Below are 10,472 nucleotides of genomic sequence, written 5' to 3' on the forward strand. Positions count from 1 at the left end.
AGGATCAGGTTGGTGTAATCCTGTTTTATCCATTGTAATTCAAGCCGCAACAGGGACCTCAAACAAGAGGGGAAGGGGCTTATAAAAGATTCACGGTCATACCACAAAGCGGGGTGGGGTGGGTGGGGGTGGAGCCATAACAAAAGCATGAGAGAGGATGAAGTGGATTGAAATAAATAGATTAGAGGGTTCTATGGTCAGGGCCCAGCAGGGGAGAAAAAGCAACCACAGAAGAGGCAGACTCCATTCTTTAGGATCCAGTTAGCTTTTGCTCTTCTCTTCCTCCTCCCCCACCTCCCCCCCACAGCCAGAATTTTCTCCAAAATGGTTTCCCTTTGTTTTGCCTCTTGTTGGGGAAGAGTTGGGGAGGGGATATCCTAGGGAGTGAGTCAGTGCAGTAGAAGACATTTGGGGAGTGACTTAATTTAATTGTATATATCCTGGACTTAATATTACTATTAAAAATTATTTGAAAAACATGCTGCCTGAAGCCCAGGATTTAAAAATGAGCTTGCTAACTAGTACAAGTACTGTTAGAATATTCTGAATAGGGTCTAAGTACCTGCAGTTGCTCCTAAAACAGTAAAGCTTGTTCTCCTTAATTTGGATGGGAGTTCAGTAGAAAACTATACAATGCATTCTTCTCTGAAAAATGGCTTAGGCCTTCATCTGTCATGACAAATACTTGGCAGACTTCTAGATTTTCCTTATCAGGCCAGGAAACTTAATATCTGGTCATGGAAAAATATTTGAGGGACATTGAAATGGCTTAGTGCATATTTGTGATTTTTGTTTGAAAAAACATCTCATGATGTATGTTCTTTATTTTGGAAGGACAGTAACATTTGCTTTCTTGGGGTGGGGGGAGTGAAGTTAGCTTGATGAATTGCCTTTGTTTTCAATGGGACCAAACAATTCAGCCCTGGCCCATGGGCGAGGAGGCCCTAGGAGTAGCTTACAAGCAGGACAGGGAGGAGCAGCCATGTTCTTCAAGAAGAGATTGGACAATGGTATAAGGTTTCCGGCTTGAGCAGGGGATTGGACGAAGATCTCCAAGATCTCTTCCAACTTTGTTATTCTATTGTTCAGTTTTTCTGTGATGCCCTACTTGGCCCAGAGAGAAAGGGGAAAGAAGAAAGTGCCGGTCAGCTCCAGATGCAGAAGAGACAGCAGCTGCAGGCACCAGTGGAATCTCTGTTTGCTGAGATCCACCTGCAGGCGATCTTTAGTCCTAAGAAGTAGGAAAGTGTATGGATCTATTCATTATATTTTTGCCATGGAGGGAGTCCAGAAAAAAAGACCCAAGAAGACCAGGGCAACCTGTGTGACCCACTTGGAAAAAAAGCTAGCAAAAAGGAGAACTCCATAGCAATAACTTGAGATTCAAGGCTTCATATCCCATTTGTCCCTTGACCAGACTGCATACCAGAGCAGCAGCAGGACAAGCTAAGCAGTGGGAATAGAACTTACATTTGAAACCAGGTGGAACTTTTGGTGTTCAGAGATTCCTGCTTGTCTGGACTAGAGTAGAGCAGCTCTGAGAAACTTTGAAATGATTTTGTCAGGAATAACTTACCCAGGCCCATGCAGGAAAAGTGCAGTGTGAATAATAAATGAGTTGAACAAATTGGCCCAACCAACAAGCTCCCTTTAGGGAAGTCTGAGTGCAGCCGATAGAGTTTTATTTTTTTATGACAAGCCTGCATTGTAATTTTTGTGGGCCTTAGGCACTCTGAACACCATCCATAAAAATAATAGCATTAAAATTATATTTTCTTCATACTTTTACAGAATATTTTCTAAGTTCCTACAGTTTAATATAATAAGCCCCTGTGAGAATTATTACATTATCTCAATGGCATTTAATATATGGCTGAGCTTTTAATTTGAATGGTATGCGTATTTTAACTTTATTTTATGTATTGGTATTCTTTTTATTGTGTATATTTTCAAGGTCGAAAGGCAAAGCATGAAAATAAATAAGTTACTTCATTTTTACTATTTCTGATTTTCAAAAAGTTAAAACATTATTGTGGTTAATGTGTAAATCAGTTTTGCTTTAGGGTGGACCAAATATGCTCCAGTGCTGTGTGTGACTCAGCAGACTGTTGGGTTCCTTCTGGAAAGTGGCCCAGTTCAACCATACAGTATAAGGAAGTGCCAAGTATGCCAAATTCTAGCTTTTCAAACCTCTGAAAACCTGACACTGGCTTGTAAATTATCTTGCCATGAACATCTTTTTGTCTCCACGGCCATCCCTGGTCTCTTTGTAGAAGTATCTCTGGCTGGCAAGCCTGAAAGGACCTCCAGTGGTAAGCAGAATCTAGCAGGCAGGGAGCACTTCAAAATGTGTTTAAAATAGGCAATCAATTTTTACGATGTAATTTATAATTCATACTAGTTGTCTCTGTACATATGGTGTTGCTTTTGTGGGTCGATGTTTCAGGTACTTTATTACTGTGACAGTTTGATTTGCCTTCATGTTCAAGTTATCCCGCTCGTATTTTTCCTGTTTACACCGTAAGGTCCGCAGATGAAGATTGATCTGGCAGCGGATACCCTTCTGAAGGCCCTCCAGAAACCCAGCGAGTTCAGAAGCCCGTAGCTGGCTAGCCTTGGGAGGCCTACCTTGCTAACTTACAGGCAGAAGGCTGCGTATCGGTGTCGTGGAAGTAGTCAGCCTGTAAGGAATCTGGCCCTAACGGAAAGCTTTCCCGGCGCCGCCTTTGGCGGCGGCGACGAACAGAGATAACAGCGGCGTTAACACTAAGAAGGAAAAGCCGCCTTCTGGTGGAACTCAAGGACGCATCCGCGCCGTTTTCTTGGCACTAATCCAGGAGGGCTTAGCCCCTTGGGGGAGATCTTTTGCTGCGCAAGCCACGGATTTCAACGCGGTCCCTCACCCAGGTGCTAACAAGGCCTGGTGCTGCTTAGCTTTCTCGAGCTGAGCTGAATGCTCGGACCCCCAAACAGGACTACCAGTTGTATTAGTAAAGATTTTACCATGGGGGAGCACTGAGATCAATTGGTTGGAAGCGGTCGCTAGGTGAAAACGGTACCACTGCTCACATATAGGGTCCAAATTATGACTAGAGGGCCCCAGTTCCTGACTCTAGAACGTAGAATTCTGTAGAGACGTTCATAGCTATTAAGTCTAAAAGGACAGAAGTAAATCCTGCTTTCGACTCTCAATGAAACAACTGCTGCGAGGATGTTTTCACACGATTGCTGCCTCCCCCCGCAACCCCGAGGCTTTGTCCTTCCAGGTGTAGCCTTGCGCTCTCCTACGGTAGTTCTCAACTATGGACAGTCACTGGACTTGTTCTGGCCTGGCTTCTCAGGCACAAAATCAAAAAGTTATCGGAGGAAGCGTTGGGTCCTTCCTCATCTTCTTATGCAAGGAGGAGAATACGATTGTTCACTTTCCTCTATTTCCCCTGTTCTCAATTTCCAAAGGAGCTGTTTTCCTGACACTTTCTGCAAGGAAAGCTTTTGGGAAAGCTTTTCATGTTTTGGTCTGCCTTTAGAGTTTCACGGCTAATAATTCCACCATTTTCGATTATAAACTGGAGCAGAGATCTGTGGAGACAACAAGCTTACCTATTTATAACTTCCTTTGGCACAGTACCGTTTTTCTGCGGTGCAGTTGGGGGTGGCTTTTAATTAAAGAGACCATATTGATAGGCTGCCAAAAGGCCTTCCACAAAGTAGAAGCCAGATCAGATCATTTTCAGATTTCTCTTCATTGCTCTCCATTTCAAAGATCTTCTTGTGCAACTTATGGGTCTGCCAAAGCAATCCGCCTTCACTCTGACAAGGGATCACCGGCAGACTCCTGGGGCAGGAGGGATCGCTTAAAAAGATAAGCCAGCTTGCCAATCGCGGCAGAAATAATTAAGCCAATTAAGTCAATACAAACAGAAGCAAGATGGGAGAGAGACGTGACCCTTCTGCGGAGGGAGAAAGGAGGGAGAGAGAAAGGTGCCTGGATCGCTGGCACGCGCCGCGCTCCTGGGCCGCGCTCTGAAGGTGCGCTGGGATGAATGGGATTTTGAAACGGCCATCGAACCTGGAAGCGGAGGCGGATTCACTGACGCTGCCGGGAGAAGAATAGTAGGATCGTTTACCGGGGGAGACTTGGCGAGGTCCCTGGTTCACCATGTGGAGGAAACCTCGATGACCAAGCCTCCAAGTGAAGGGGAGCAGAAATTCTAGCCGTTTTCTTCTGCCTCGGTCCCCCGCCACGCCGCTCTTTGCGGTGGCGAGAAACAGAACAGCCTTTTTGTTTTTCTAGTTTAAGATTGTACAAGTAGTTTCCTATCGGGATAAGAAACGAATCAACCTTCCGCGATTATCATCTTAATTGTCCATCCAAAAGAAAGATCTACGAGAGAGAGAGAGAGAGAGAGAGAGAGAGAGAGAGAGAGAGAGAGAGAGAGAGAGAGAGAGAGAGAGAGAGAGAGAGAGAGAGAGAGAGAGAGAGAGAGCGCATTTAAAATACATAAACAGAAATACGTGTGTGTGTGTGTTATTCCTCATCAGATTTACAATATACTCCTGTTAATATAAGCAAGGATTTATTGTTAAGTGCAAAACAGGCAAATCCCAGTCCAACTTTCCCGACTGTTTTTTCAGTGCAGCCCCCAGCTTTCTGGGATGGGACTGTGGGCTTTGTAATGATTTGATGTGCAGATGTAAGTGAAATTTATTATAACAACAAATATAGGGATGTCAAAGCCCAACTCTGGATTAAAGCCGGCAGCCAGAGGGGGGAAGTGTATTAATTTCAAGCAGCATCAGAGGCCAGTGTCTATTAACGCAAGCTATTCTTCAGACCCCCTCCCATCAGAATTAATCATTGGGAGTTAATTTGAAGCGCAGACAAGTTGCTGTTAATTTAGTGCAGGGAGGCTGGGATGGAATAAAAAGCGGAGGTGCCGGCCAAGCCTCTTGGGTCTCATTAATCAGCGAGCTGAGACGGCCTGGCTTGATTACAATTTGCAAAAAAATTCATTAGGGTCTGGGCGATTGACAATTTTTCTCTCTCCCTGTGATCTGACTCATTAGGCAGCCAAATGAACGCTGCAATGGTGAATGGTGGCATCTATCAGCCTCCTCTCCCTCGCTTGTTTATCTTCTTTGCTCCCTCCTCGGCCTTAGGGGTCCCGCTTAGGGCTTTTCCTGACCCTGCGGGAAACGACCATTCTCCCTCCCTGCTCCGTTTAGATTATTGTGTGAGAAAAAGAAATCGCCCATCCACTAGGTGGGCACGCGCTTGGGCCCTTTCCCTCCCGCCGGATGTCTTCCTGTTGTTCCCTCTCGCATAGAAAACCGTGGCAGACAGGACCCCTATATGGACATTGTTTGCAGACAAGGGCAAAGGCTCTAACCAGAAGGCTGCGGAGAAATCCTAGAAAAGGTTTTGCGAGCTCCCGCTGCAGCTTTGCGAGCGCCCGACTAACTCTCTCCCCCATCCCCTCTAACTTTTTGGAAATTGTTAAAACTGCCCTTTTCTGCTAAAATGGGATTGTTCAGCCAGAGGTGGCGGCTTTTAGGATGGCTAACATTATGGTGGAGCAAGCTCTCCAAGTCTTTGAGGCAGCATCAGGCTCACCGGAAGGTGGACCCAGAATCCGAAGAGGCCCTCTTTAGCGCACTCAAGAGAAACGGCCCTTATATCAGGCAGCGACTATGTGCAGCCGCACTTGTTCAAAACGCAAAGGTCCCGTTTTCTTCGAAATCTGGAAAGCAGAATCACCTAACAGCGAACAGAACAGGCGGCGGACTGAGCCTCACTGCTTGTTCCGACTTGGTGCATCGGACGCAGCGCACCCCGGAGTACTGGGGCAGACCCCGCGGCAATCTGAGACATCTCAGGTCTTCCCAGTCACATTTCTGTTTCGCCAAGTGAATGGGTCGGGTTGAAAGGATTTTTCAATCTTGTTCATCAGCTGCCAGTTGTTAATTGGCAGGCAAGTGGCAGAAACTCTTCGGGGGTCGCCTCCCGCCTCTCCCAGGTTTCACTTTGCCTGGGATGCGCCGGTCTCCTCTTGCCTCTTCCCGCACAAGTCTGCCACCCAGCCCTAGCCTATTTTTAGTCAGTAGTTTTCGTAGCTAGAGAAGAGCAGAAAAAGGCATACCTATCTGCAGAGGTTGCATGTTGCATGTTGCCTGCATATTGTTACTGGGTGAAAAGCAACGAAAGCAACGCGGTTTCGAAGTGATGGAGGCGGTGGTGGCTGCACCGCATTCAATTTTTTGTGGCAATCTGTGTTGAAGCTTCTACTGAAACTCCTTCTCCTTTTTTTACACTCCAAAGATAGGAGCAACGTCGGAATCAGGGATCTGGATCTAGATTAACCTAGAAACCTTCACAATCAGTCTGTTTTGTCCCCTTCCCTTCCTTTCCCTTGTTTCCAACACTCTTGCCAGGAATTAATCCGGAAAGTTAGAATTGCTGGCACGTTGAGCTGGCTGGTCAAACCTATGCCGAGAGAGAGAAAAAACTCAGCAGAAGCCTTTGCTTTTCCGTCAAGAAATGGAGGGTCTCACCTTGACCTGAAAATCTCCCTAGACCATCAAACCCGAAGGCCAGGACATCCAGCGCTGCTCCTGCCTCCCGCCTCCCCTTGCCAAGAGAGGAAGGTCACCACCTGCTACTCTACCAGGGCCCAAACTGGGGATCCTGGTGCATGGCACTCCCTTGGTTAAGCTTTTGGGCAATGCTTGCAGCTGTTCTGAGCAATGACAGGCATTTCTTCTTCATCAGGTGCTCACCCTCTTGTTGCCCACCCACCCATCCCCGTCCTCAGCAGAACCTGCTGCCTCTTTAAAGGAAACAGGGCTGTGGCAGGGATCGGCATCAAAGAGGAAAGCACCATTAGAGTTCCACAATCTTGAAGTTTCGGGACACCTTCCCGGTCTTAGAAGTTCATACAGAACAGCTGCTCAATCTTGTCTATTTTTCTTTTTCTCCTTTGGACATTTTATTCACAACATCATTATGTTTTGTTTCATTTGCATAACTTAAAAAAAGTAAACTACATTTGAAATAAATTAATTCAACACAATAGAAAAAACTCGTGCATTTAAAGAAAAGAGAGAAAAGTGGCTTAGAATAAAGGGCGTGGGGGGGGGGACGGAGATGCACCGGAAGAATATCTCATTTGCTTCTCCATCGCTCCCCCTTGAAAAAATGGAGAGGAGGTGGACGAGGGTGGACAAGGAAAGGAAAGAAGAGGAAGAAACAGCAGCAGCGGTAAAGTTAAACTGGTAGTTTTCTTCCCCTTCTTTCATAAGAATTGGGAAAGGAGAATAATCCCAATAGTGGGAGGAGAAAAGCCATTGAAATGTTTTGCAGTTTTTGACAACTTTTGTGATGTCAGACTTCACCTCACTGCTCACTGGTCTTGTCACAGTCAAAATACAGCAGCTGAGATCCAGCTCTTTATATGCAAAGTTGGACAGTTTCCTAAATATGTAAATAGTTCCTCCGAGTCTTTTGATGCTCCCTCTGGAAATATGACACGAGTTTTCTGACGGATGGTTTATGAATGCATTTCAGCGTGGCCTACTTTGGCCTTTGGTTGGCGGTTCGCTTCACTTGGTGAGTGAAAAATTCTCTATTATGCCCCGATTTGGGGGGCCGCGGACGGACGGTGGCGGGGCGGAGACGATGATTGTGCGCGTGAGGGGAAGAAAAGATCGGGGCTCGGGGGGGGGGGAACTCGGTCAGATTTGTCCCCGCTCACGGCCTGGCCTGCTCCAGTTGCTGATGCTGACTCCGGATTGCGAACCGGCTAACGTGGACTGGGATAGGCACCACAATCTTCGGGTTTCGGGACGGCTCCCCGGTCTTAGAATTGGCATTGCCCGCCTTCACCCGTTTCCACTTGGCCCTCCTGTTCTGGAACCAGATTTTGACCTGCACTTCGCTGAGTTTGAGGGCGTGCGCGATCTGGGATCGCTCGGTCAGAGAAAGGTATTTCTTGCAGTGGAATTCCTTCTCCAGTTCCAGCAGCTGCTCACTGGTGAAGGCCGTTCGCCGCCGGCGATTTTTTCCCGTTGAGGTGGTGCTGTTTGTGTTCGCCGAGCTCTGACTGCTCTCCTCCAGGCCGTTGCCAGCATCGTCTTCCTTGTGAACCGATTGACCCGGCAGATTGTCGTCGGAGCTGTAATCGAGATCGCTGTCCAGTGAGAAACTTTCCTCTTTGCCTTTCGAATCATCCTCCGCTTTGGCGTCTTCTTTTCCGGAGGCTGCTCGTGCGGTGCCTGGAGGAAAGCCAAAAAGAACATCTGCTTTTATGTTCCACCCAGCATTCCAAAGAAGAGCCTCCTCCTCCTCCTCCTCCTCCTCTTCCACTGGGGAGAGATTTTAGGCTTAATACCGAGGTAGCAGAATTTGGCTTGGAAGCAAGTAAAAGGAGAATGGGGACAAGCCAGGGATAGGGCAGAGGGACCGAGAACCATTTTCCCTGGTGCTCTCAGGAGAAACTCAGAAGCGTTAAAAGTTATTTTTCGGTGGGTTCTAGAAACAGAGTTTTAGGGCAGTGGCTAGAAGAGGCATCGAAATGACGAAAGCACAAGCTTTCGGGCTGAAGTCCATCACGGTTTGCCCGGAAGCGTCTGCTTCCACCAATCCTTACACCTTTCGGATGCCACAAGGCTCTTCATTGTCTTAGCAAATTCATCGCAAATGGCAGTGATATTTGAATGGTTCTTTGCGCCCGACGATCGCCAAGCGGGAAGCAGAACATCAAAATGGCATGCAAAATGGGAAGTGGTGCATGCCACACTTTCTCAAGCCAAGACTTGCTCATTCTTTTCTTAAGCAAGGGACTTCAGAAGGCAATTCGCCAGGCTAAAATGTCATACCTTGCTCTTTGACTTACTAACTCCAAATTACATTTTCTAAATTCCCAAGTCTCTTCATAAACACTTCTAATTATACGCAAGGAGCCGTTTAGGAGGAATGATCCCTCCTCTCAATGATCTATTGATTAACCTTCCCCCTTTCCCCTGCCCTTGTCCTCGAACTCCTAAGGGCAGTCATTTAGGAAGGAAGTGCCTGTATTCATGTTATGATATTATGTTATATAAATGTTAGGTTAAATACCGGGACACTCACATGTTCATGTGTCACGGGCAGCGATAGTTAGCCTTTCTAAACGCCCAAAATAATAACAATAGAATTGCAGCAATAGAATAATAACAACATATACACACCCTATATGAATTTATTTATTTTTTTATTTTAATCCCATTTATATCCCGCCCTTCTCCGAAGAATCAGGGCGGCTTACAATCTAAGCACAAATCAAATGTGCTTAGCAATAGCAATAGTGCCCATTTTTCCCGCCCTCCTTGAGGTTTTAATTTGCTGCCTATGAGAATTGCATGGAAAACTAAGCGAGAAATGCAAATATTCTCATGAACGCACGGATACATTCATAAAGTATACGCATTTCAAGTTTCCAGGCTGCCTTTCCGGTTAGAATTCTATGACCTGGGTCACCTCAAGACAAGATAATCGGCGCCCACACTCCGTTTCTCTTTTGACTTCCTCGGCCAGAGCTAGTTTTATAGCCAAAGGTCTGCAGCACTAGAGACATAGAAATGCGCTTGCCAGCCGTGGTACTTACCGAGAGAAGCTTGCACTGTTTCGGAGGCAGAGAAGGCCAGTAGTGAGCCCTCCTTGGCCAAGAATGCCTTGCCGTCTTCAGCTTCTGCCTGAATGGCATCCACCTTATCAAAACTACCCTGGAGAGCTTGTGGTGCAAACTTTCTTGCAGCCTCTTGATGCTGCGGAGAAGCCGAGAATGTGCCTGGCAGGGTGGCCATAAGGGTGGAAGTTAAAGCCATACCCTGTGCCAGACTGGAGCAAAAACTGCTGGGTAGGCTGGGAATCTGGTGATGGTGAGGATGTGAGGGCGGCAGTGTGGTCTGGGGCATAGCGGCCGGGGGTGGTGGAGGCGGCGGCAGGACCACTGGCCTGTAGGGCATGAACATAGGGTAGCCTGTGTAGACGAAGTGACCCGGGCTGGGTTGAGGCGGGCTGCCGATGAGCGAGTCTATGCTGAAGGCAGTGCTGCTTCCCAAAGGGCGCGGCATCATCATGAGCGACGGCTGAAAAGCTGCACTCATAGAGGCGCTACTGGCCAAGGAGGCGCGCGAGACAAGAAGCAGACAGGGCGGTCCGATCACTTTAGGGCCAAGTGCTGGCCGGGGACGAGGAGGACCGGGAGTGGCGGCAGTAGTGACGGTAGTGTCGGGCGTAGGGAACCGCCTGGGCTGGGCAACAGAGGGTCAAAGTTGGGTCTCCCTGGCCGCAGCACGGAGACATCGGGGCGGGTTGCCCTGAGCCGTGATCCAATTCGACCCGCGATGCTTCCCCAGAAAGGCCTGCCTGCCTTCTTTCCGCCCCGCGGCGCTCGCGCTCTCCTGGGGCCCTCGGAGAGCCAGACGCCAAGCGC

The 10,472-nt window shown here is 47.7% G+C and overlaps 1 protein-coding gene across 1 annotated transcript; it reads right to left on the minus strand.

Moving 5' to 3' along the window:
* Nucleotides 1-7,747: 7,747 nt before the first annotated feature.
* On the minus strand, nucleotides 7,748-10,143 carry GBX2 (gastrulation brain homeobox 2; the record flags this gene model as incomplete). Its single annotated transcript, XM_083353468.1, has 2 exons — nucleotides 7,748-8,271; nucleotides 9,642-10,143. 2 exons carry the CDS (start codon nucleotides 10,141-10,143, stop codon nucleotides 7,748-7,750), a joined length of 1,026 nt encoding a protein of 341 aa, XP_083209594.1.
* Nucleotides 10,144-10,472: the final 329 nt, after the last annotated feature.

Source organism: Vipera ursinii (assembly GCF_947247035.1).
Source record: "Vipera ursinii genome assembly, chromosome: 1".
In the NCBI taxonomy this organism is placed as follows: domain Eukaryota; kingdom Metazoa; phylum Chordata; class Lepidosauria; order Squamata; family Viperidae; genus Vipera; species Vipera ursinii.